The following is a 27878-nucleotide window of genomic DNA, read 5'->3' as shown; positions in this document are numbered from 1 at the left end:
TACGTGTCCACCATACCTGCTCAGCCTTCTTTGCCTCTGTCTCTTTAGTGAGGTAGGTTCCCTCTAAAACATTCCCCACTATCGTCAGGCCTTTCCCTGCCTTCAGCTGAGTAGTGAAGGACAGCAGACGAGGGTGTTTGACTCCATGGTCAGAGTCCAGGTTCAGCAGCACCAACAACTGAGGCCTGGGTATAGAAAGAGCAAAACAGACAATGGAGACAACATCAGACATCTTTCTTTCTTTTCTTTTTTTTTTATCAAATGGGTTAGGGGTTAGGGTTAGAAAGCAACAAATATATATATGTGCAACAGAAAAGCATGATTATCATGTGTACCGAACAAGATTAATGTACCCAGTCTTTGATATACCAGCCAAGTAAATGAACAGCTCTTTGTAAAGCAGATTATTTCTGCCTGTCGCAACAATTTTACACTTTCATTGGTTTTCACTCAACGATACAGGAATCTTTGTGGGGATATTCGGCACAAGGATAACACGAACAGGGTAAAAAAAAAAAACAGAAGCTCTCATTATCACCTTTATGACTGAAAAGAGCAAACAGCTAAATACTGCATGCATACTTAGCAAGCCAAGAAAGTTAATGAAACCGGTTTGGTCTTTCACGAGTCAGCTCACAATGTTAGCCTGTGTGTTTTTAAAATGCACCTTGTGTCTATTTCTTTCTCCTAATTGTCTATCCAAGCAGTGACGAGTGGTACTACGTTAACTCTAACTACATCCATGAGGAACACAGTCACACACACAAAATATCCTTTACCTCCAGTTCTTGGTGTGTGGTGCAGCATCCTCAAGGCGAATGAGGGCGTAGCGGGCTGCATTAAGGGAGAGCCCGCGGATGCCATCACCCCACTCCTTCTCTGCCCTATTGAGGAAAACAATTGAATATCATAGAGAATCATTGAAAAATTCCAAAATATATCATTGATAAAAAACAATAACAGAATGGAATAAAAATTAGCTGTGGTACACTCACTGCTATAGTTCAGTTCAGTTTTGGGTAGATACAAAAACAATTTCTGTGAGTCACCATGAGTGAGCATGAGTAACACTGCACTGTGGCAATGTATCAGTGGATGTAAAAAAATGTACAGGTCCACATATTTGTATTATGCATTTATGTGTGGTCCTTTACTCCTCTGGTTCAGTTCTCATTGTGTCAACTCAGTTTTTCTCCCAACAAATAGGAACAGTTCCGTATCAAGGATCTAATGCACATACCTGAGATCACCTTTAAACCAAAGAAATATTTGCAAACAAAGTCAGCCTTACCCTCGGTATTCAATGTATTTGTAGATGCAACCAGCAATGGCCATGGCAACCATAGCATAATACCAAGAGCAGATGAACATGAGAGCAAGACACAAACTCATTCCCAAGAAGGACAGAGCCCTGGTGGAGAAAAAAATATTAAACTTTAAACTTTAATTCATTTAATTCATTTAATGTTCACCCATTCATACAAAGGATTACCTTTTCTGCACCTTTACTGAGGTATATCTGTTCAATTAAAGTTATTCAAAATGAAAAGCTGAGAGGCTTAGGACTAGGTGGAAATTATTAAAACCCATAACTAACAATGGTGTTCTCTGAACATTTGTTCTCAGTCTGTGCTATGGAGTGCATTTCAATTAGAACCATAATAATACAAACCACATTTTATTTAATGCCTTTCTGCAATGACATGTAGTCCCACACCCACCAGTGGTAGTACTTGAAGCGTGGTCTCCAGTTAGGCGTTCGCAGCAGGGTCTGAACAGCGCAGGCCAGGTTGACAAACAGGTAGCACATAAGGAAAAACCTGTTGGGAGGGGAAAAAACAAGCCAAAACACTTCTCTCTTATCATCCAAATCTCTACTTTATGACACACTATAAGTGGCTTTAAGAAGTGGAACACTTGAAGGATCACAGACTTCACCTGATAGTCTGCTTTCATGGAAAAATCATGTGTAATATTACTGTTCATGTAGTTACTGACATAGAGAGGATGGGAGCTACAGCGTCCAGGGAGGCAATGAGGATGCCAATTTCACAGATCCCAGCAGTCAGCAGCAGAGCCCAGGTAGGTTCTCCATTAGCTTTCCCATGACCAAACACCTTTGAGTGAATACACATAGTCAAGTGGCAAAGTTGAAGCACTTCAGGATGAAGTCTTCCCTGACTACAATGTGTTGAATGTTCATGTCTAACCTGTAAGAAAGGGACAATGCCATCTCGTGCGATAGCCTGCAACAGTCGAGGGGCTCCAGTCAAACTCTGCAGTCCTGCCCCACAGCAGGAGAAGAATGAGCCAATCACAATAACCCAGGGTGAGGGCCAGGATAGCGTGCCAATAACAAGATTCCCTTTCACTGAGTCACCATATCTGCAACACAAAAACAAGCATCAAGCAGACTGTAAATCAGAACAAAGAATATTACATACTTATGTTGAAAACCTTTGCTCTTTTCTATGACAAATTTATTGGGAAGGCATATGGCCCAGAACTATACAATTTTACTCCTGTTGCAGAGCTGGAACAAATTGGAAAGAAAGGAGATAGGAAGTTAAGGGATTTTGCTACTGATTCGCCAATGCAAATGTGAGATCACTGGCAGATAAAATACTACACAGACAGACAGAGACTGAAGACAGAAAGGTAACAGAAAAGGAAGAGGAACTATAGTGCTTGTTAAAGGAAAAGGTTTTTTTTTTTTTTTAAACCTGGACCTTATTTCTTGCATAAAATATGTTCATCTACTCACATACATATAGATAGATAGATAGATAGATAGATAGATAGATAGATATATATCTATATATATCTATATATATATTTAGAACCGTTATATGGATATACGCGGTTCTAAATAGCGTCCGAAGGACGCCGACTTTCACCAAACTGCTATCGGTGAGTAGATGAACATATTTTATGCAAGAAATAAGGTCCAGGTTTACAAAAAAAAAAAAAAAACTTTTCCTTTAACGACAGATGGTGTAATCCTTCCCATGTGAAGACACATGTCTGCACCATGAATGTTGAACTGTTGAACTGAATTGAACTTCCATTTGCTGTGGCAGTCTCAGACAACCGCTCTCGTCATCCCCCATGTCGAACAAATCAAAATCCAATGGTCAACCATCTGGTTCCTATCAATTCAATTCAATTCAGTTTTATCTATATAGCGCCAAATTACAACATCTCATCTCAAGGCACTTAAATAATATAATTTAATTAAAATAATGTAATTCAAGCCAATTGGAGTTCACTTCATTGTAATCATAATTCATTTCAAAATAATCAATTCGTTCACATAGAGCCAATTTAAAAAGTATCAGAGTAATGTCTTTGTGAAATGTTGTGATTGTTGGTTTGCCTGATCAGAGCCTTTGTGTAGCTATACATGGCAATACTGTCGACAAGTGTGTTGTGGGATGCAGTGGCTTTGAACCCAAGAAAATATATTTAATCTTTCCCTTATCACTTAACTGATCCTAACCCTAACTGACAAAGGCCTTCTTTACTACAATGAAAACACAAGTTGTAATTTATTTTCACTCCCACAATGCAGCATTTTTTGTGACTTAACTTGCTTCTGAAAATTTGTCTCCAACAAATGCACATCTCCTCCTCCCTCTCTCATCTGAGTGACAAACTACAGTGCACAGCTGTATTCAGATGTTGTTTAGCCTCTATATATACAGTAGAAAGTCTATCATGGCGAATTTTTGAAAGATATCTGAAAAAAAAATGTTCTAACAGAAAGTAAGAAATATGCAGGTTTTGAATCTATCAATAATGTAAGTTAAGTTAAAAAAATACTTCAATATAAGGCATATACAAATTTGAAATGTAAATATTATTAAAAGTAAAGTGAGTAATATTGCTCCTCTTGATACATTATAGTGTTCTGCTAGGAAAAATGCATGCTAGCATTCACATGCATCTAAACATTCGCTGCAGACGTGCCCTCCCTTACCCCCCACCCATAACCCAATGTGGTCATGACACTCTCCCACAGCAGGACAGTAGTGGGTCCACAAATTCTGCTCAGGAAGGACTCAAAGAACACAGCAAAGAGTCTGAGGTGTTCAGGTGCCTCCAAACTCCACAGATATCAGTCTGACGGATCTGTGAGAAGCAATCCTAAGCCACAAAGATCTCACCCCACAACCCACAGGGTCAAAACAATCTTTGGCCAACATCCCGGTACTGGACACTCTCAGATGTTTTTTGTCCACCCCCTGACTGGTCAAAACTGTTTTGGTGGCATGAGGAGGACTTACTGTATATTCAGTGACTGGTCATAATGTTATGGCTGATCAGCTTAAACCAACTTTACATCTAATTAAAAGTATTCATCTATTGATCATTTTAATATTTTCTTCCATTTGCTTTGGAGAGGTGTTCTAAAACTGATTGGAAGAGCAAATGCCAAATTACACAAACTATACACAACATTATATCTTAATATATATAACTTTTAACATGAATAATTTGTATTTATGTTTAACTCTTACTTGTCTCGAAGCAGGACTCCCTCAATACATGCACCAAACAGAACCACACTGGTGACATCTGAGAAGAACTGCTAAAGGTAATAAAATGAATCTAAATTCAAAGCTTCAGATAGATTACAGGGATGACACATGTGGTAACTGGAGGTTGTCTTTTACCATGGCTTAATTCCTGTCCATCAACCTAAGTATTCCTAACCTAGATAGATAGATAGATAGATAAGATACTTTATTGATCCCGAAGGAAATTCAAGCATCCAGTAGCAGACATAATAAAGCAATAAAAATGTTTATACAATTATAAACACTTTAAAAACAATCTAAGAATTTAAAAAACAGTTTAAAAATATAAAGTGACCAGTGAAGTAAGTAACCTATAACCTAACTCTATAACATACAACTCTGCTAGCAAAAGAAAACAACATCAGCACAATCACTACAAACTCTAATCTAACCACTTTGAAAGAACTATTTTTGTTAATTGTCCATCTGTGCCCTTTTTTATGTATCCATGTTACAGTATAAGGATACAGATGAAAGAGGTGGTAGCAATAGCCAGGATGGTCCCAACGGGAATGGACTTCTGGGCATCCCTCAGGTCACCGGACCGGTTAGAACCAGCCATGATACCTGAAAGGCATCACAGCAGAAAATCAAATCTCAAACCTTGTGAAACCATACCAGACCGCATATTAAAAACTACTGCACGTTAACACAAATAACTAGGCAGATATGTATTGTGTGTGTGTGTGTGTCTGTGAGTGCGTTGTTTAATCAGCATTTCACCAGTGACAGAGGGGAAGTAGATGCCGACGAGCAATGTGAAGAAAGTGGTGATATCATTGATGACATAGGGCAAGTAAATGTCCTTGGTAGGGTCACTTCCCCCAAAGGATGTAAGCTTCTTGTCTTCTACCAACATGTCAAGAGGACCGTATTTTGACCACATGTTTTCTACAGGAAAGACAGAAATCAGTACTCAAGACAACAGCAAATCCAGATACATAAACATTTCATACACACACAAACCATGCTTCACTGATGAATGTCACAATGTCATATTTGGTAAAATTGCGCTTCTTTACTGTTTACATTATTTAGTCTATTAAATAGGGGTGTGACCCATGTTTTTAATTGAAAATTAATAATAATGTGTCTCCATGCTTTCATGGCTAGGGTAAGGTTGTGTGTAGTTGAATGATGATTAGGATTTATAAAGGAGTATCACAAGTACACATAGCTTTACAAATCTGGTTTAAAGAATGCAATTGCACTTTTCTGTCCTCGTGTGTGTACACAGTCCTAGTCATACAACACAGTTTTTTGTATCTTGTTTCTGGTATTGTAGAAAGCTGTAACACATTGTGCTATTTAACCAACCAAACACTTAAACATGTTACTTAAGAGAGGAAGACAGATAAGAAAATATATCCATAAAACAATAATTTATAGAGTGACATCAAAGAGATAAAGATAAATAAGTCTTGTGCCTTTCTGGCAGTGAATGAACGTATTTTATTTGTGAAATAATTTTTTTTTTTAAAAAGACAAAACAAAATGTACACACGTATACGAATGTATTAATTTGTTTCAGAGCAAAAGCAGACTGTGTTTTGAAACACCCACAGTTGGTGGTAAATATAATTTTGAGCCTTAAATACAGGTCTGCCACATGGTCCCATCGGCTCACTGGCTGAACAAACCAAACTGAAGTGGAACAAATTACCAATAGACACCTACAAATAAATAACTACTTTTTAAACATGTGAGTGGTTGAAATAAAATCAGACTAAGTTTAAGATAATGTAAGTCACAATACATCAATTATATTCCCATAATACCGGAACAAAAGGGATCTGCCAGCTGAGTGGGGAAGACCACAATGAGTTTGCACAGGAAATCTGTATATAATAACCCTTTTGGATTATGACTGTGTACATTCCTAATAAAACTGAACATCACTATGAAGCTCTTAATGACCGAGCTCCATCTTATCTTAAAGATCTCATTATAAGATATTTTCCTAACAGAGCACTTTGCTCTCAGACTGCAGGTTTACTTGAGGTTCCCAGAGTTTCTAAAAGTAGAATGGGAGGCAGAGCCTTCAGTTATCAGGCCCCTCTCTTGTGGAACCAGCTGCCAGCTGAGTGGGAGGCAGAGCCTTCAGTTATCAGGCCCCTCTCTTGTGGAACCAGCTGCCAGTTTGGGAGGCAGAGCCTTCAGTTATCAGGCCCCTCTCTTGTGGAACCAGCTACCAGTTTGGGAGGCAGAGCCTTCAGTTATCAGGCCCCTCTCTGTGGAAGCAGCTGCCAGTTTGGGAGGCAGAGCCTTCAGTTATCAGGCCCCTCTCTGTGGAATAAGCTGCCAGTAAATGTCCGTGAAGCAGACACCCTTTCCACTTTTAAGACCAGGCTTAAAACTTTCCTTTCTGATAAAGCTTATAGTTAGGGATGGCTCAGGTGACCCTGAAACATCCCATAGTTAAGCTGCTATAGGCCCAGACTGCTGGGGGAGCTCCCATGATGCACCCCTCCATGTACATGTGACATCATTGTTGTCATTAACTTGTGTTTCTCTCTCTCAGCAGGTATCCCTGGCCTGGTGTTACAGTGTTTCTTGTCCCCTCTTTCCTGTCCTCTCAGCCCCCAGCTTGTCGAGGCAGATGGCCGCCCTGCCTGGTTCTGGTTCTGATGGAGGTTTCTTCCTGTTAAAGGAAGTTTTCTCTCCACAGTCGCCTCGTGTACACACAGTACGGGGGACTGGGTCGAAGGGAAGTTTGTTTTTTCCAACAACATTTTCATTAACTTTTGCCAAATAATAATCAACAATACAGAAATACATGTATGAAACGTGTAAAACCAAGTAAAATATTTCAAAGAAAAGAAAAACAACAAACAAACAAACATAAACAGCAGTTTCATGGCGGTCCCTGTGCTGACTGACACCTCAGAAAGTCCACCAGAGGTTTCCAAATTTCTTCAAATTCCTCTGCCTCTCCTCTAGTTATATATCAAGTTTTTCCATCACAACGCAAGATGCCATTTCACTTTTATTTTCGCTTTCACCATATTTTTATTTAAGATAGGTCTGTTTGTCTCCATGACAGGGCAATCATCCTCCTGGCCTACAGGAGTCCAAAGTCTATTACAGTAGACTGTTTTGAACTGGGAAAATATCTTCTGTATATATGCCAAGTATACATAATTTAGGGTGACAGGGCAAACCAAACTTGATATAACTTCAACAACTGTCCTCTTCCTTTTGTCTGAAACATCAGGGGACCAGCCATTTATTCTGACTGGTGTAATATAAGTTCTGTATTATTGGTCTGCCCAGCTACCTGTATTAACTGTTCGTTTCTGGACTTTGAAACTGACTATTTTCAATCAGCCTCACGTATGTTTTGACTTATATTCATTTTGCAATTTCTCAATTTCGTCAAGGGCCAATTAATTGTCATGGTCATTGTCATGTTGTCAGGGCTTTGTAAAACAAAGAAATCTGTCTCTTCCCATTTAGGCCTAGAAGTGTAAGATTTTTATATATGATCATGGTGGTTCCAATATTTTTTTGGATAGCATAAAATGTTTTAGCTCGAAGTATTCAAAATATGTTTTTTTTTTTAACATGGTATGTCAGACACAAGTTAACAAAAATTGACATAAAGAGAGATTTTCTTTAAACCCTTTTCTATCCAGATTTTAACACCACCATCTACTCTTCCTGCACAGAAAAATCTGCAACCCCATATCCAAATATCAATGGTATTTTTCAGGAACAAGTTCCATGTTATTCTCTGTTATGTGCTTTGGGCACATTAGTAATTATTTTTGTGTATTTTTTCGTCGTTAATACGCTAAGCATACGCTAGGCATACGCTGAATACGCTAGAGCAGTGGTTCTCAACTGGTGGGGCCCGCCCCCCTGGGGGGGCGCGGACACTCTCCCGGGGGGGCGCGAGTAGACTACAGGATGAGGGCAAAAAAAAAAAATCTGAAAAAAATAAAAATAAAAAAAATCTGAAAAAAAAAATAAAAAATCACGAAAATTCCCTCCTCGAAAATGCAAGAAGTTGGACTATTGTTTGACTAGTTTCATTTCAAATTTACCAGGGGGTAGTATTTTGAGCCTGCGACGTCACGCAACGTAACGTAACCTATATAAGCATCCGCACACAAACGTCAAGCTTCACTCTACTCTAGTCTAGTCTCTTGCCAAGTTCACTTGTGCCAGCTCTCGCTAGTCTATCTGTTATCAGTCTTGATAGCGATATACTTTACTAAACATAAACAGTCTTTTTAAAGACTAATACCACAAATAGCCTTTGTAAAAATGATCCAAATCGCAGCCCTAGCTATTTTTTTTAACTGCTAGGCGTGCACTTAGCTAATAGGGTAGCCATACCCTCTGGCTTTTTAACCGTGTTGCAACACATGACACGCGACAAAAGACACTCATACACTCACTCACTCACTACAATCTTATATCTTAAAATAAAATCTTTATTGCCTGCAAAATTGTTAAACACTTGCATTAAGGAACGTACAAAAGTTCCGTCTGAGTAGTCCCAGATTCTCAACATATCCACACTTCCAAATTAGCCTAACAAAAATGGAGAGATTTCTAGTGAGGGCCAACAAGGCAGACGCGCCACCAGCTGCAAAAAAGCTTCGAAGGTATGACGAAGCTTACTTGCAGTTTGGATTTACAGTCACGGCTGATCTGAGACCTCAGTGTGTCGTGTGTGCCGAAGTGCTGGCAAACGACAGCATGAAACCTTGCAAACTTAAAAGGCACCTCGAAACAAAACATGCTGCCATTAAAGATAAACCGGCAGAATATTTTAAAAGAAAGCTTGATGGCCTCCATCAGCAACAGGCAACCATTTCAGTGCAGAGCACTGTGTCTAAACAGTGTTTGGAGGCATCGTATGTAGTGGCAAAAAGAATAGCTAAACTGGGTAAACCGCATACAATTGCCGAGACTCTCATTTTGCCGGCCGCGCAAGACATGTGCAGAATAATGATAGGAGATAGTGCAGCTGCCAAACTCGGTGCAGTACCACTGTCCAATGACACAGTAGCTAGGAGGATTTCAGACATGTCTAATGACATCAGAGAGCAACTCATAGAGTTAGTAAAACAGAGTCCCTACTACGCGCTGCAGCTGGACGAATCCACTGACATTGCTGGGCAGGCACAGCTCCTCACCTATGTCAGGTATCTGCGGGACAAGGCGATTGAGGAGGATGTCCTGTTTTGCCGGCCTCTTCAGTCGCGCACTACAGGAGAAGCCATCTTCAATGTTCTTGATATTTTTATCCGTGAAAATGGTTTGACTTGGGACCGATGCGTTGGCCTATGCACGGATGGTGCACGGGCAATGACGGGCCGCGAGCGTGGCCTAGCTGCTCGCGTTCAGCAAGTAGCACCTCTTGTGAAATGGACACATTGTATGGTCCATCGCGAAGCATTAGCTGCCAAAAAAATGCCTGTTCTCTTTGAGTCCGTGCTAAACCAAGCCGTGAAAATGATAAATCTTATTAAATCACGGCCGCTAAACTCTCGGTTGTTTGGGATCCTCTGCCAGGAGATGGGCTCAGGGTACGAACAGCTGCTTCTGCACACTGAAGTTCGCTGGCTCTCTAGGGGGCGGGTGTTACAGCGGTTGTATGAGTTGCGAGAGGAGGTGAAGTGTTTTTTGACAGATATCAAATCAGATCTGGCGAAGCATCTGGATGACACTATGTGGCTTGCGTCTCTGTCCTATTTGGTCGATATATTTGATCGTTTGAATGGCCTCAACCTGTCTTTGCAAGGCCGCGAAACTCATATTTTGCTCCTTGCAGACAGAGTGGACGCCTTCAAACAAAAAATTGAGCTCTGGCATGGCCGCATCAGTCGAGGGAACTGCGACATGTTCCCCAGCCTTGCAGACTTCATCACTGATGCAGGCACGTCACACAATTTCTCGTCTCTGTTTCAGTCAGCGTCGGAGCACCTGTCTGCAATGAGGAAAGAATTTGCAACGCATTTTAAAGAGGATTATCGCTCTTTTGCGTGGGTTCGAGATCCATTTGTGTGCACAGCAAAGGAACTGCCAGTTGATATGCAGGAACAGCTTATTGAGCTGAAGAGTGACAGTAGGCTGAGGGAACTTTTTACCTCCTGCCCTCTGTCGTCATTCTGGGCATCATTGATGCAGGAATACCCTCAACTCTGTGACGTCGCCTTAAAGATTCTCCTCCCTTTCGCGTCCACATATTTGTGTGAGGCAGGATTCTCAAAAATGACTGCACTCAAGACGAAATACCGCAATCGTGCACAAATCGAGGATGATTTGAGGCTGTGTTTGTCAAACATTGCACCAAGAATTGAGGATCTTTGCAAGGCAAAGCAGGCTCAGGTCTCACATTAAAGCTTCTGTAAAACATGCAGATGATATGCCTATTATTAGGCCTAGTAATAATAATAATTAAGAATAAATTCATATCAGAGTTCTAGTGCCAATTCCCAGTTATAGCAATAGCCTAGTAATGTTAATAGGCCTACTGATGATGATAATAATAATAATAATAATAATAATAAGAGCATGTAACCTCATATCATATAGCTATAGCCTAGTAATGATAATAGGCCTACTACTACTACTGATAATAATAATAATAATAATAATAAGAGCATGTAACCTCATATCATATAGCTATAGCCTAGTAATGATAATAGGCCTACTACTACTACTACTACTGATAATAATAATAATAATAATGATAATAATAACAATAACCATAATAATAATAATAACAACAACAACAACAATAATGATAATAATAATGCCTGCAAGCTCACATTAGAAGTCTGGTGCTACTGCCAGTTATAACAATAGCCTAGTAATAATGATAGGCCTACCTACCCCTACTGATAATAATAATAAAAATAATAATAATAATAATGATAATAATAATAATAATAATGTGGGCCTAAAAATAATAGCCTAACCATCTATCTATCTATCTATCTATCTATCTATCTAAGGTGGTGTCGTGGGGGTGGGGCCGTGAAGGGTGGGGGGGGTCGGGAGGAGGGGGGGGCCCCAACTGCAATGAACCGTCTTAGGGGGGGCCCCGCTTGCAAAAGGTTGAGAACCCCTGCGCTAGAGGTACGATATAGGTACGTTACTGATAGGTCGAGAACGCTGGACATAAGTTGCCATACATTGGCATGAAGGTGTACCGTACAGCTAGGAGATGGAGGCGGCAACTGACATATCTGAGGCAACCGACGATTCACAGGAGCGGTCAGGAGGAGGAGTTGGGGATCTTGATCGCTTAGAAGCATGTAACTCATCAGCCGCAGGTGCATCAGGCATTTCAGCAGGTTTGGGTGAGAATGATTCTTGTGTTTTTTTGCCTTTTCCTCGACCTCGGCCCAGGGCCCGGGCAAACGACGATTGCTTCTTGGGAGGCATGATCAAGATGAATGTTCTAGAATGTTCTATGTTCTAGAATGCGCTGCTGAGGGTGGCAGCATGTTGGAGTAGCTCTGTACCTCACATTGAGATTTTTCTTTTTTCTAAATTTCATTCCTGTTATTTCTTGGAAGAAATTGCATTTTTTGGACAACTGTTCCTTCCTGCCTTGGATGCTGTGCAGCTGGATTGATTTTTCCCAATACTTTTGTATATTTTACTCTTTTGTTAACATGCATAACCTTAGCAACAAGGTGGTTTACAACAGGGAGCAGCTGATTAACATTGGAAAAGCAGAAATAATTCGACAACTGAAGCCAGAAATCCCACTGGAATTGAAAAGGAGGCGTCGTGGATGCAGAACAGGAGCAAAGAGGAGAGAAAGAAAGAAGAAGTTCAAACCATCTCTGCCATCCGTCATCATGGGCAATGTAAGATCGTTAGCTAACAAGTTGGATGAACTTCTAGCCTTGACAAGGACTCAGCAAGAATATCGGGAATGTAGCATAATGTGTTTTACTGAGACATGGCTGCAGGATCATATCCCCGACTCCAGCGTCTCTCTGCCGGGCTTCCTGACTGTACGAGCAGATCGAGATTTAAAGAGTAGCAGGAAAAGGAAAGGGGGTGGATTGGTAGTGCTTGTCAACAACAGATTGTGTCACCCAGGACATGTTACTGTGAAGAGTCGTCTCTGCAGTCCTGACATTGAACTATTGGCAGTAGGTTTTCGTCCATATTATTTGCCAAGAGAGTTCACCAGTGTTGTTTTGGTGGCTGTTTACATTCCACCCTCAGCTGTTGCCGACACTGCATGTGATGTCATCAGTTCCGTTGTTGCTTAGATACAGACACAACACCCCAATTCTTTTGTGGCAATATGGTGAATTTAATCATGTCTCACTCTCTGCTACACTGCCAACTTTTCAACAGTTTGTCAGCTGCTCTACCAGAGAAAACAAGACATTGGATTTGTTTTACACAAATGTCAAGGATTCATACATTTCCAAATCAAGACCTCCCCTGGGTAAATCAGATCACAACCTTGTTTTTCTCTGTTCAGCATATAAACCCCTTGTCCAGAGACTACCTGTCACAAAAAGGACTGTTAGAAAGTGGTCACAGGAAGCTGAAGAAGCCTTACAGGGTTGTTTTGATGCAACCGATTGGATTTCTCTTTGTAAGCCTCATGGAGAGGACATTAATGCCATGACTGAGTGTGTGACTGACTATATAAACTTCTGTGTGGACAACACCATCCCCACCAGAACAGTGAGATGCTTCCCTAATAACAAACCCTGGATCACCAGTGAGCTAAAGGAACTATTGAACAAGAAAAAAAGAGCCTTTAGGGAGCGAGACAGGGAGTTACTGAGGAGTATACAGAAGCAGCTCAAAGTCAAGATCAGAGAGAGCAAGGACGTGTATAGAAAGAAAATTGAGAGTAAACTGCAGCGGAACAATATCAGAGATGTGTGGTCAGGAATGAAGAAGATCACAGGCCTCAAGCAGAGGGAGGATCGGATGGATGGAAGTCTGGACAGAGCAAATGAGCTGAACACATTCTTCAACAGGTTCAGTTCAGTAACAAGCTCACCATCCTCCCCTCCTGTTCCCAGCCAAAGAGACATCCCACCCTCCTCTGACCCACAGCTTTCCTGTAACATCTCCACCTCCACCTCAGTCATGGATTTTTCTGCTTCCACTAGTTTCTCTTCAACCAAATCAGGAGATGCTGCTGTCCCCTTTGCCTCCCCCTCCCACTTTTTTGTTTCTAGAAGTCAGGTGAAGAGGCAGTTGGAGAGACTGAACCGGAACAAGGCTGCAGGTCCAGATGGTGTCAGCCCCCGAGTCCTGAAGGCCTGTGCAGAGCAGCTCTGTGGGATTCTGCAACACCTTTTCAACCTTAGCTTGACCCAAGAGAAGTACCACTGTTGTGGAAGACATCCTGTCTGGTTCCGGTACCAAAGAAAACTCACCCTTCAGTCATCAATGACTACAGACCTGTTGCCCTGACATCCCACATCATGAAGGTCCTGGAGAGACTCCCGTTGACCCACCTGTGTAAGCAAACCAGCACATATCAGGACCCCCTGCAGTTTGCTTATCGCCATGGAGTTGGAGTTGAAGACGCTATCATACACCTGCTTCAACAAACCCACTGTCATCTGGACAAAGCAGGCAGCACTGTGAGGATCATGTTCTTTGATTTCTCCAGTGCATTTAACACAATTCAGCCTGATCTGCTTCGTCTGAAACTCCAGAAGACTCAGGTGGAGGCCTCAACAATCACCTGGATTAATGACTACCTGACAAACAGACCACAGTTTGTCAGACTAAAGAATTGTGTGTCTAACCAGGTGATCAGCAGCACCGGAGCACCACAGGGGACTCTACTCTCACCATTCCTTTTCACTCTGTACACTTCAGACTTCCAGTACAAGTCAGACTCCTGTCATCTACAGAAATATTCAGATGACTCTGCAGTTGTCGGGTGTATCAGAGATGGACAGGAAGCTGAGTACAGAGAGCTGGTGGACCGCTTTGTGGCATGGTGTGGGAACAATCATCTCATCTTGAATGTTAACAAAACAAAGGAGATGATTGTAGATTTCAGGAGAAACAGGGTCAGATCAAACCCTGTTTCCATCATGGGAGAAGAAGTGGAGGTGGTTGAGGAATATAAATACCTCGGTGTTCATGTGGACAACAGACTGGACTGGAGACACAACAGTGAAGCCATCTACAAGAAAGGACAGAGCAGACTGTACTTCTTGAGGAAGCTAAGGTCCTTCAAGGTTTGCAACAAGATGTTGCAGATATTCTACAAGTCTGTTGTTGAGAGCGTTATTTCCTCTTGTGTCATCTGTTGGGGCAGCAGCAGTCTCCATGAGACTGTTATCGGAAAACAGAGTCTCTTCAGTCAAAGGCTTCTTCAGTTTGGATGCAAAACGGACCGCTACAGGAAATCATTCCTGCCCACAGCCATCAGCATCTATAATAACTCCTTGATTTAATTGAGTTACATCAACATTTAATTTCCCTCTGGGATAAATAAAGTATTTTTGAATTGAATTTGAATTGAATTGAATGTCTCGAGACATGTTGATAGCGCGTCGTCTACTGCAATAATGGAGCAATGTGGAAAGGCTGCTGATATAGGCGCGTTGAAACGTACGCTGGGCATGCGCAGTTCATATGCTACTCATACGTTAGTCATACGCAGAGTACGCTGGTTATACGTTGTTCATACGCTGACATACGCTGGCCATACACTGACATTTGCTAACATTCGCTGTCCATACGCTGTCAATATGCTGACCATAAGCTACTCATAGGTTCAATACGGTAAGTATATGCACAATTCTTTATTTTCAAGGACTTTTCGTGCGTATGAAAATTATATTATTAATTTTCATACGCAACTCATACGCTTCTCTCATACGGAACAGTGTGACAGGGCCATTACGTTAATTTGTGGCGCTGTTGGTCCGCCTATAAATAGGCTGGGTTTCGACATGTTAGGGATCCGCCCTTCCTCTCGCTTCCGCTCGCTCCACCACCACCGGGAACGCGTCTTGACTCGGTGCGCGCTCGTCCAGTCGCTGTAGGCCGCAGCTGACATCTCCAGCCTGCCATGCGGTATTTTTGGTTAGTCTTTGTTTGTTAGTTTTTTTGTTGTGATTTTGGCCTGGTGGGACCGGTTGTTCTGGTTTCGATCTTTCTTTTGCATTAGGTTCTTTTTTGCTTCAGTCCGGTACTAGTAGGGGCTTCGACGGCCCTGTATAGGGTTGGCCCCCTGCTGTACCGTTTTGTTCTGTTTGATCTGCTCACCAGGTCCAACTTTCTGTTAATACTTTTGGGGTTTCTGTTTTTTTTTTTCTTCTTTTTTTTGGGACACGGGAAACTGAGGGAAGTTAACTCTCTTTTTCTTCACAGAAAATCAAAAGCAGCTGAACCAAGAACCGAAATTCCAGGGAGTTTAAGAATAAAATATATATTTTTGAACCCTCAATCTTGTCTCGTGTCCTCCAAATATGTTGTGTCCTTGGTGGCCGTAACATATTTATGGGGGCTCGTTTAAACAAAGTTTACCTTTAGCAACTTGTCGTGTCCTGAGGTTGTTTGTTGGTTTTGGCGATTATGCTGTTTTTTTTGTGCATTTTGGCACAGCTGGCGCGCGTTGCGCTGCTTAATTAGGATAATTGAGCGTGGTGTTGTTGTAGCTTTGTTTGTGCATGGGCTTTTGTGATTAAGTGTGGCTTGATTCCATGGTGTAGACATGGAGTTTGACCTGGATGAGTTTGTTGAAAAGCCCACATTGGATGCCTTGGGTAAATGCACAAAGGATCAGTTGCTGTTAGTTGCCGAGCATTTCAAGGTTACCGTAAATAAACGTGCTAAAAGAGGAACAGTTGAAACGGAGTTGTTAGCAGCATTGGTTCAGGTTGGAATTTTTCCTGCTACAATTTTACCAAAAAGTCCTGTTGGGTCTCCATCGAGGGCTTCGTTGCCAGATGAACCGGTTCGTTTGAAATAACTTGAAGTTGAATTAGGACGGCTTGCTTTGAAAGAGAAGGAGCTGTATCTTAAACAACGAAGACTGGAGATACAAGCTGAACTGCGTTTGAAAGAACTCGAGCTTGGTGCTGAGTCTTCGAAATCCCGATCGACTGACTTTGATGTTAGTAAAAATGTTCGCTTGGTTCCTCCATTTAACTCATTGGCTGCCAGCCATTTCAGTGCAGAGAGACCCATACTGCCAAGTGTTTTGCAGTATTTTGACTGATTTTCCAAGACCCACAGAAAACTGTGTCTTATGACTATGTACACAACGAAATTACCAAACGAAAGAGTAGACTCTCTTCTTTCATCAGGAAAAAAAGTTTGTTTCTATCATTTTCAGTCCTTTAGTAATAGACAGTAGAATATAGGTTGGTTTCACCAAAAACAGCTGTTTGACCAAAAAAAACAGAGAAAACAAGCTTTTTTTTTGTGTGCAAAGTGGCACTGCTGCCACCTTGCGGGTAATTTTGCCAGTATATTCTCTGTTTAGTGTTTACAAGCCTAAGATTTAGTGACAAACTCCGCTAGATTGTCCCCCAGCCCGCTCCGTTAAAAAACGCAATTGACGTCTATAGACGTCTTTGGCAGTCAACGTTTTTTTTAAAATTGACGTCTATAGACGTCAATGGCAGCCAATGAGTTAATGAGCGGGATGTTGATAAATATTTCACGTTGTTTGAAAGGGTGGCACTCACACTTAAATGGCCTAAAAATATGTGGACTTTGTTGTTGCAGTGTGCGTTAAGTGGCAAAGCGCAAGAGGCATATGCGTCTCTATCTGTGGCGGATAGCCTTGATTTTGAGAAAGTTAAAAGTGCCATTTTGAGGGCGTATGAACTAGTACCTGAAGCTTATCGTCAAAAATTTCGCAAATTGAGAAAAAACTATAATCAAACTTATGTGAATTTTGTCAGAGATAATGAAATTTTCTTTGATCGTTGGTGCGCTGCTAAAAAGGTTGCCGACTTTGCACAACTTAAGCAGCTCATTTTAATGGAAGACTTTAAAAACAGCTTGCCAGAGAAAGTTACCACCTACTTGAATGAAAATAAAGAGTCAAATGTGTCAAAAGCTGCAGTGCTCGTTGATGAGTATATGTTAACGCACAAAGGTAATTTTGAGTGCTCACATGTCTTTAATAAATTTGACAAATCTGAAAATAATTGGAAGGGGTGTGCAAAATCTGTTTCACTCGTTGAATCAGATATACCTGCTGTGCTTGATGACGTTGAAAGCAAGTCAGATCATGTGTTGGATTTAAGAACTAATGTAACGTGTTTTTATTGTAAAAAGAGAGGACACATTGTGGCCAATTGCCCGGTTTTAAAGGAAAAGAACACTAAGCCGGTCGCTCTAATTAAAACTGTAAATCACGTTACTCAGTCACTTTCAACAACAAAGCCTTGCGAGTATGCTGATTTTAAGCCTTTCTTTATGGATGGGTTTGTTTCTGTGTCTCTTAATAGTGAGAAAATCCCTGTAAAAATATTGCGGGACACTGCTGCCTCTCAGTCTTTTATTTTGGAGGGGATCTTGCCGTTAAGTAGAAACACTGCGATTGGTTCTGAGGTGCCAGTTTGTGGTTTTGGCATGCAAGACATTAGTGTTCCTCTGCACAAAGTCGTGATCCAGTCTGAGCTGTGGTCTGGTGACGCTGTGGTTGGGGTGCGTCCTAGTTTCCCAATAGCGGGCGTCTCCATGACCATGGGCAATGACTTGGCTGGGGGTCGAGTGTTAGTTACTCCAGACGTTACACCCGTCCCGGTGTTGCACACCTGTCCAGATGAGCTTGCTCGTACATTCCCAGATGTGTTCACGTCGTGCGCAGTTACGCGTGCAGTACTTAAGCGTCAACAAGAGGAAAATAAAGATGACGTTGACTTGAGTGAAAGTTTTCTGTTCAACACTGAATCCGAACATGTCCCATTAAAGAAAAGTGTGGAGGAGGACATGTTGGATGCGAATGCACTGTCATTGTCTAGACAGCAGTTGATGAAACTTCAAAACACTGATAAAAGTTTAGCACCTTTGTTTAACGATGCTTTAACTGATAAGTCTGAGTCCATTTCTACTGGCTATTTCTTACATGATGGGCTTTTGATGCGTAAATGGATGCCTTTAAATGTCTCTCATGTTGAAGAGTGGTGTGTGGTGAAACAGATTGTTGTTCCATCTCCATATCGTTCAGAAATTTTGCGGTTAGCACATGATAATCCATTAGCCGGTCATCTTGGCATAAGAAAAACCTATGATCGCATTTTGCGTCATATCTTTTTGCCGGGTTTAAAGAGCAATGTCGTGCGCTACTGTAATTCGTGTCATTTCTGTCAGGTATCTGGCAAGCCAAATCAGACGATTCCTTCTGCTACTTTGTATCCCATTCCAGCCATCTCTGAACCATTTGAACGAGTATTAGTTGACTGTGTGGGTCCGTTACCTCGGACCAAAGTGGGGAATAAGTTCCTGGTAACGGTGATGTGCACCTCTACTCGTTTTCCAGAGGTTTTTCTGGTGCGTAAAATATCTACGCCGGTAGTGGTGAAAGCATTAACGAAGTTTTTTTCATTGTTTGGTTTACCTCAGGTTGTGCAGACTGTCTAACTTTATGTCTAAAGTATTTGCGCAGGTTTTACGTCAACTTGACATAAAGCACTGTCATTCCAGCGCTTATCACCCGGAAAGTCAGGGCGCACTCGAGCGTTTCCATCAAACGTTAAAAACAATGCTTCGCACCTACTGTTTGGAGTTCGAAAAAGACTGGGATGAAGGTGTACATTTACAACTGTTTGCTATACGGGAAGTGGTTCAGGAGTCTCTGGGGTTTAGCCCGTCGGACTTGGTTTTTGCTCACACTGTTCGCGATCCTTTAAAGTTATTGAAAGAGAAGTGGTTGTGTGAAAAATCTGACCAAAATTTGTTGGACTACGTCAGTAACTTTCGACTGAAGCTGAGCTGTGCGTGCGAGATAGCTAAAGAAAATCTTAAAACTGCACAGGCTAAAATTAATTCTTTATTTGACAGAAATGCGACTATGAGAGTTTTTCAGCCTGGGGAGAAAGTGTTAGCGTTACTTCCGGTTCCTGGTTCCAGCTTACAAGCGCGCTACAGTGGCCCTTAAACGATCAAGAGGAAGGTCGGAGATCGAGATTATCTGGTTTCTACTCCTGATAGGAAGCGGACATCACGCCTATGTCATATTAATATGCTGAAGCTTTATATCGAGCGTGTGCCCTCTTTGAATAAATCTGTCAGTTGTGTTTCCAGTGAACGAGTTGACGCATGCGTCGGGGCAGGTGCGGAGGCACGGGAGGAGCTTTCCAGTGCTGAACCTGAAGGTGACGTTTTTTCCCCGGCTGTCACTGAAGGAAGGTTTCCAAATTCAGAGATGTTGGAAAACTTACCTCTCTTGTTGTCTCACCTTGATTTTTCTAAACAGGCTGATGTCATTAATTTGATCCAGTCTTATAGGTCGCTGTTTGCAGACATTCCCACTCAGACTCGTGTGCTCAGCCATGATATTGATGTTGGTGTTTCCAAGCCTATTAAACAACATCCTTACAGAGTGAACCCGGACAAGCGACGCCGTTTGAAGACGCAGGTGGAGTACATGGTGAAACATGGACTTGCTGTTGCAAGCAGTAGTATGTGGAGTTCGCCATGCCTCCTGGCTATTAAAGCCAGTGGAGAGGACCGTTTCTGTACGGACTTCAGGAAGGTAAATGGGGTGACTAGGCCGGATTGTTATCCACTGCCTCGTATGGAGGATTGTGTGGACCATGTGGGGGCTGCCCAGTTTGTGACTAAGCTGGATTTGCTGAAGGGATACTGGCAGGTACCCTTAACAGCACGAGCCCAGGAAATTTCCGCTTTTGTCACACCCAATGATTTCCTTCAATATACGGTGATGGCTTTTGGGATGCGTAACGCCCCAGCGACGTTTCAGCGGTTAATGAATGTGGTTTTGTCCGGTTTATCATTCTGTGAGGCTTATTTGGATGATTTGGTGATTTGTTCTGCTACATGGGCTGAGCACGTTGACCATTTAAGAACTGTTTTTGCGCGTCTGAGTGAGGCTAATTTGACAGTTAATCTTTCTAAATGCCAATTCAGCCAAGTGACAGTGACCTATCTTGGAAAAAGGGTGGGGGGAGGTCAAGTGCGCCCCGTTGAGGCTAAAGTAGAGGCTATTTTGTCTGTTCCGGTACCTACCACTCGTACTGAGCTACGCCGCTATCTAGCAATGGTTGGTTACTACAGGGGGTTCTGTAAAAACTTTTCCTCTGTAGCTGCTCCTTTAACAGACCTACTTAACCCTAAAGTAGCTTTTATTTGGTCTGAACGGTGTCAATCTGCTTTTGACCAAACTAAACATTTGCTAGTTAACGCTCCTGTGTTGTCTGCCCCTCATTTTGATGTACCATTTAAGTTGGCTGTGGACGCATGTGATTCTGGCGTCGGAGCTGTCCTTCTCCAGGATGGTACTGATGGGGTGGAACATCCGGTTTCTTATTTCTCAAAAAAACTTGACAAGTATCAGAGATGGAATTCCACCATCGAAAAGGAGGCATTAGCGTTGGTCCTGGCTATAGAACATTTTGAAGTGTATGTAGACGGTTCTATCGGATCTGTGGTTGTTTTTACGGACCATAATCCGTTAGTTTTTCTGGATCGCATGTGCAATAAAAACCGCCGCTTGATGAACTGGGCTCTGCGACTCCAGTCTTTTAACATCTCTATCCAACATGTTCGTGGTAAAGACAACATAGTGGCCGACGCACTCTCACGACTCTAGTCTTGTTTTTTTTTTCTCTGAATGTTTTTTTTTTTTTTTTTTTACGGGTTACATCAATCCCCATTCAAAGTCTTTGGGTGGGGGTGTTATGTGCTTTGGGCACATTAGTAATTATTTTTGTGTATTTTTTCCTTGACAGTTTTTTTTATAGACTTTAGTTGAATGACCTTTTAATATATTTTGGACTTTGGATAATTTCTTATTTTTGGTAATTAATTTGATTACGTTAATTTGTGGCGCTGTTGGTCCGCCTATAAATAGGTTGGGTTTCGACATGTTAGGGATCCGCCCTTCCGATCGCTCCACCACCACCGGGAACGCGTCTTGACTCGGTGCGCGCTCGTCCAGTCGCTGTAGGCCGCAGCTGACGTCTCCAACCTGCCATGCGGTATTTTTGGTTAGTCTTTGTTTGTTCGTTTTTTTGTTGTGATTTTGGCCTGGTGGGACCGGTTGTTCTGGTTTCGATCTTTCTTTTGCATTAGGTTCTTTTTTGCTTTAGTCCGGTACTAGTAGGGGCTTCGACGGCCCTGTATAGGGTTGGCCCCCTGCTGTACCGTTTTGTTCTGTTTGATCTGCTCACCAGGTCCAACTTTCTGTTAATACTTTTGGGGTTTCTGGGTTTTTTTTTTCGTTTTTTTTGGGACACGGGAAACTGAGGGAAGTTAACTCTTTTTTTTTTTTATTCACAGAAAATCAAACGCAGCTGAACCAAGAACCGAAGTTCCAGGGAGTTTAAGAATAAAATATATTTTTTGAACCCTTAATCTTGTCTCGTGTCCTCCAAATATGTTGTGCCCTTGGTGGACGTAACATCTCTTTAAGGTTTTAATGTTTGCAGAATATAAATACACATTTTGATTGGGAGATTTACTGATGCCTGCTCAATATTCATCCAAGCTGAAGGACTTTCTACTGAGAAATCAAAGCTAACGGTGTGTAGCTGGGCAGACCAATAATACCATTTTAGATTTGGGAGCTGTAGCCCTCTTCTTTCATAAGGCTGGTATAGCAGCCTCTTAATCTCTATTTTTGTTATCATTATTCCAAATAAATTTACTGAAAATATTATTAAGGTTTCCAAAGAATGATTTGGCTAGTATAAGAGGTATTGACTAGCTTAGTGACTTTCTCCTGTCTAACAGGCCCCACCACAGCACTGAGACTGCTCTGATCAAGGTGACAAATGACATCCGCCTGAACACAGATGCAAGTAAAGTCTCAGTCTTAGTTCTGCTGGACCTGAGTGCTGCCTTTGACACAGTTGACCATGCGATCTTATTACAGAGGTTGGAAGACTGGGTTGGAATCTCTGGTCGTGCTTTAAACTGGTTCAAGTCCTATCTGGAGGACAGGAAATATTTTGTTGAAATTGGCAACTGTGTCTCAGACCAAATGGCTATGACCTGTGGAGTTCCCCAGGGGTCAATCCTGGGACCCGTATTGTTCAATCTGTACATGCTTCCACTACGCCAGCTAATACGCAGCTATAATGTGTCCTACCACAACTATGCAGATGACACTCAGATCTACGTGTCACTGACGGCAGGAGAACACGGGCCTGTAGATACATTGTGTTGCTGCATCGAACAGATCAGTGTGTGGATGCAAAACTATTTTCTCCAGCTAAACTCAGACAAAACTGAAATCATTGTCTGTGGCCCACAGAAACAAAGAGAAAGTGTTATCAGTCACCTTGAGACTCTCTCTCTAAAACCTAATAATCAAGTTAGAAATCTCGGGGTAATATTGGACTCAGACCTGAACTTTAACAGCCATATTAAATCAGTAACATCAGCAGCTTTTTACCATCTAAAAAACATTGCCAGAATCAAAGGAATAGTGTCTAAACCAGACTTAGAAAGAGTAATCCATGCGTTTGTCTCCAGCAGGTTAGACTGCTGTAACGGCCTGCTCACTGGGCTCTAAACGGGCTGTAGTACATCCAGAATGCTGCTGCTCAAGTCCTGACTAGAACCAGGAAATACCACCATATTAGTCCAGTGCTCAGGTCTCTGCACTGGCTTCCTGTCGCTCAGAGAATAGACTTTAAAACTGCTCTGCTTGTGTACAAGTCTCTTCATGGTCAAGCACCAAAGTACATCTCTGACATGTTAGAGCCATATGAACCAACTGGAACTTTGAGAACCTCAGGGAGGGGTCTCCAGCTGGTGCCCAGAGTCAGGACTAAACAAGGTGAGGCTGCATTTCAGTTTTATACTCCTAAAATCTGGAACAGTCTTCCAGAAGATGGGAGACAGGCCTCAACTCTGACAATGTTTAAATCCAGGCTGAAAACAGTTCTGATTAGCTGTGCATATGACACCTGAAAGTGTTTTATCTGCACTCTTTACTTTTAAATTAATTAATGATTATTTTTAATGGGTTTTTTATTTTTTATTTCTTTTTAATGATTTTATTGCCTTCTTGTGATTTTATGTAGCTGTAAAGCACTTTGAATTACCTTGTGTATGAATTGCGCTCTATAAATAAAATTGCCTTGCCTTGCCTAAAAAAGGTAAAGGAATTTAGGTAATTGTCATGTCCATCATGTTTGGAGTCTTATGTTTTGCATTTTGTTTTGGTCATGTTTTAGGTTTCTGTCTAATCTTTAGTTTTGCCATGTTTTCCTCAGCCTCTTCTGCCCTGCCATCAGCTTCACTCACTTCACCCGTTTCTTCCCTCAGCTGCCTTCACTCACTAATCACCCTCCTCTGTATTTAGTCTTCAGATTTGTTCATGTTCCTTGTCAGATCCTCACTGTCACTCAGGTTAAAGTCAAGTTGGTTATCAGGTTTGTCCATGTTGTCTGTGTCAGGTTTTCATAGTCATTGTCAGGTTTTGTTTTGTCAGTTTTTTCATAGTCAGAGTTTAGGTTTTTTGTATGCCAGCTCAGCCGCACTTTTTGTTAGTTTTGTTTGGAATAAATCAAGTTATTATATTGTATATCTACATCCGGGTCCTCTCTTCATCACTACGCCACACCGTTCTGACAGCAATATGCACATTTTGATCATATTTATGTGACCGATTTTTGATCTGGGCATTGTCATCCATCGGTCAAGTTTTTCTTTCACTTGATCAGCTAATGGGTCATAATTTGCTGGCACAACCATTTTGATTTCTGAGGTAAATTTGATACCAAGATGGGTAGATCCTTCCCACTTATTAATAAAAGGGGTCCTTATTTCTTCTTAATACTTTCTTCATAATAAGATGAAGAAAGTATCTTGAGTAGGCATGGGCCAGTTACCGGTTTCAAGGTATACCACGGTATTAAAAAGTCAAGGTTTAAAACCACTAAAATTTTCTACCATACCGTCCCTGCGGTATGAGCGTTTTTTTTTAATTTTTAATTTTTGTTTAGTGACGTCTCGTCAGAGAGAAAGTGGAGGTCCCTCACGCCGTGTGCAGCAGCAACGTAGTGCCCCTCCCCCCACGCACCTCCGCTTGCTGTGAGTGACAAGCAGGCAGCTCTGCAGGCTGTGTGATGGCTGAAGGAGGCGAGCCCCCCGAACTTTTCCCTCCGTCTGTTTTTTGGTTGCCGCGTAGTCGTGCACCAGTCATAATTTGTATCTTGGCACGCGCGGAAAACGACAATCAGGATGCACCAATTCGAATCCAGACTCAGCGAAGAATTGAGAGATGGCCGCAGAGGTGGTGGTTGTTGGGGCGAGAGGTCCCATCCCTCCTTCGCTCGGCTAGCCAGTTGTCATTTCGAATCACTAGAGTGACTAAGTCCTCGAAAGGCGGATGGCCACCCTTCCTGAGTCTGGTTCTGCCAGAGGTTTCTTCCTGTTCAAAGGGAGTCGTTTCTCTCCACAGTCGCCTCAGGCACGCTCAGGACGGGAGATTGGACCGAAAAAGAAAAAGTTTTCAGTGCAATCTGTTGGTTTCCTTAGCTAGGAAATTGTTTTTGAATTGGCTCTATATGGACGAATTGGATTATTTTATGAATAATTATGATTACGATGAATTGAATTCCAATTGGCTTGAATTGGACTTTATTATCTAAGTGCCTTGAGATGACATTTGTTGTATTTGGCGCTATATAAATAAAAATGAATTGAATTGAATTGAAAGAGGACGCCTCCTCTCATGAGGCGAACTGGTCCTTTATCTGTTCGTTGAGTGCATTCAGAGGAACTCTCTGGAAAGGGTTAGCCAGCCACCCCGTTTCAGCTGCCAAGATGCGGAATTCTATAATGAATTCAGCCACTGACTGGCTGCCTTGTTTTTTATAAAACTGAATGGTGATGAGAACTTATTTAACCTCAGAGAAATAAGTATCAGCGCTAGATGGAGGTGTACTTATGACCATCACACACAAAACCACACCTATCACCTTTAGTATAAGACCCTGCGACCTTGCATCGATTATCGGGGGTTAAATCAGATTACTATTTGGAATAAATATCCTTTGGTGCTTATTTCCTCTACCTTTGAACCCATTCAGCGTACAACCATCTTCTCCAAACTCGATCTCAGCAACGCTCATCACCTGGTCCGGATTCGTTAAGGGGATGAGTGGAAAAATGCCTTAATACACCCTTAGGCCACTTTCAATACCTAGTCATATCCTTTGGCCTCACTAATGCTCCCGCAATGTTTCATTTCCTTATAAATGATGTCTTGAGAGACTATTCATATCAGTTTGTGTTTGTGTATCATGATGATATTTTGATTTTCTCTAAGTTTCCTGCAGAGCACAAACAACATGTCTGTAGGGTTCTTCAAAGGCTTTTTGGAGGACCACTTCTTTCTCAAGACTTAGAAATGCGAGTTTGATGTACCATGTGTCTCCTTTCTCGGCTACATCTTGCAGAGCGGGCAGGTGAACACGGATCCGGAGAAGATCAAGGCTGTGGCAGTGGCCCACACCCACCAACCATAAACAACTTAATTCGTAATTACAGTATCATTGCTTCACCCGTAACCAAACTAACCTCTGTCAAAACCACCTTTCTCAGGACCCCTGAAGCTGATCTGGTTTTCCAACGGCTCAAAGACAGGTTCACCTCATCACCCATCCTCACTCAGCCTAACCCCGACCTGCAATCTGCAATTAATTCGGGAAGTGGATGCTTCTGACTCAGGGATGGGTGCCATTCTGTCCCAGGGGTCTGACTCTGAGGGGAAGCTTCACCCTTGAGCCTTTTTCTCCTGACGGCTGCTGAGCAGAATTATGACGTGGGCAATCGGGAGCTCCTAGTCATCAAACTAGTCTTAGAAGAATGTAGGCATTGGTTGGAGGGCGCAAAACAACCCTTTATAGTTTGGACTGATCATAAAAACCTCTCCTCCATACAATGTGCTAAGAGACTTAACTCCCACCAAGCCTGTAGGTCCTTATTTTTTGACCAATTCACTTTTTCAATCTCTTATCGTCCAGGTACTGACGCCCTATCCAGACAGTTTGCCCCGGAAGAAGAATCTACAGAACCAGCCCGGATTCTTCCCTTGACCTGCCTGGTGCGAGACATTTCTTGGCAGGTCGACAACCAGATTCGTCAGGGGTTGGCCTTGGACCCGTGCACTCGAGACTGACACTAGAGAGTATGTGACTGCTTGAACTATTTGTGCCAGGAGTAAAAGTACCAACCACCTGCCGTCTGGACTTCTGCAGCTTCCGGTTGGCCCTGGTCTCACATCTCCCTGGATTTTGTTGCTGGATTACCTCCCTCACAAGGTAAAACCACTATTCTTACCATCATTGACTGTTTTTATAGGCCTGCTTATTTCGTCCCCCTGGACAAACTACCCTCATCCTCTGAAACCGCAGACCTCCTGTTGAATCGTGTTTTCCGTCTCCATGGCATTTCCTCTGAAGTGGTGTCCGACCAGGGGCCCCAGTTCATCTAACAGGTATGCCGAACCTTTTGTGCATCTCTGGGGGCTAAGGTTTCGTTAAGTTCTGGTTACCATCCCCAGTCCAACGGACAGACTGTGCGGCTAAATCAAGACCTCAAGGCTGCCCTCCACTGTGTTACCGCTAATGATCCTTCTTCCTGGATCCGACACCTGCCCTGGATAGAGTATGCCCACAACACCCTTATATCCTCTGCCACGGGATAATCTCCTTTTGAGGCCTCATTGGGCTACCAACCACTGCTGTTGCCTGAGGAGGAGAGGGATTTGCAGGTTCCCTCTGTTCAACACCACCTTCAGCGTGTATGGACCCAGACCCGTTAAGCTCTGCAAGGTCGAATGCAACCGCCGTTTAGCGGATCGGCTACGCAGTACACCCCTGGTCAGCCACCAAAGACATTCCGATGAGATCCACCTTTAAGAAACTGGCACCTAAATAAATCGGCCCCTTTGATATTGACACCATCATCAACCCTTCCACTGTCCACCTCAAGCTCCCAGCCTCCATGCGCATCCATCTCACCTTTCATGTGTTATTAATCAAACCTCTATCTTCCAGACCGTTCCACACCTGTTCCTCATCTGGCCACATCAGCATACTCTTTTAGGAGCTGCAGGAGCAACAAGTCTTTGCCAGATTGTCTCACAACTCTTGTGGTAATTAGGCCGAC

General features: G+C 42.3%; 1 protein-coding gene across 5 annotated transcripts in view; it reads right to left on the bottom strand.

Annotated features, from left to right (window-relative positions):
• slc12a7b (solute carrier family 12 member 7b) overlaps positions 1–27878 on the bottom strand; it is a 132950-nt gene that overhangs the window by 33684 nt on the left and 71388 nt on the right. For all 5 annotated transcript variants that reach the window (XM_075452122.1, XM_075452123.1, XM_075452125.1 and 2 more), the window contains exons 9-17: positions 5304–5471; positions 5049–5147; positions 4521–4578; positions 2211–2385; positions 1999–2117; positions 1722–1820; positions 1292–1411; positions 780–884; positions 17–185 (exon numbers count right to left, since the gene is read on the bottom strand). In XM_075452122.1, coding sequence (XP_075308237.1) covers positions 17–185; positions 780–884; positions 1292–1411; positions 1722–1820; positions 1999–2117; positions 2211–2385; positions 4521–4578; positions 5049–5147; positions 5304–5471 — 1112 coding nt within the window. The remainder of the gene's footprint in view (positions 1–16; positions 186–779; positions 885–1291; positions 1412–1721; positions 1821–1998; positions 2118–2210; positions 2386–4520; positions 4579–5048; positions 5148–5303; positions 5472–27878) is intronic.

Source organism: Odontesthes bonariensis, chromosome 20 (assembly GCF_027942865.1).
Source record: "Odontesthes bonariensis isolate fOdoBon6 chromosome 20, fOdoBon6.hap1, whole genome shotgun sequence".
Classification (NCBI taxonomy): domain Eukaryota; kingdom Metazoa; phylum Chordata; class Actinopteri; order Atheriniformes; family Atherinopsidae; genus Odontesthes; species Odontesthes bonariensis.
This window is presented reverse-complemented; position numbering and strand designations above follow the sequence as displayed.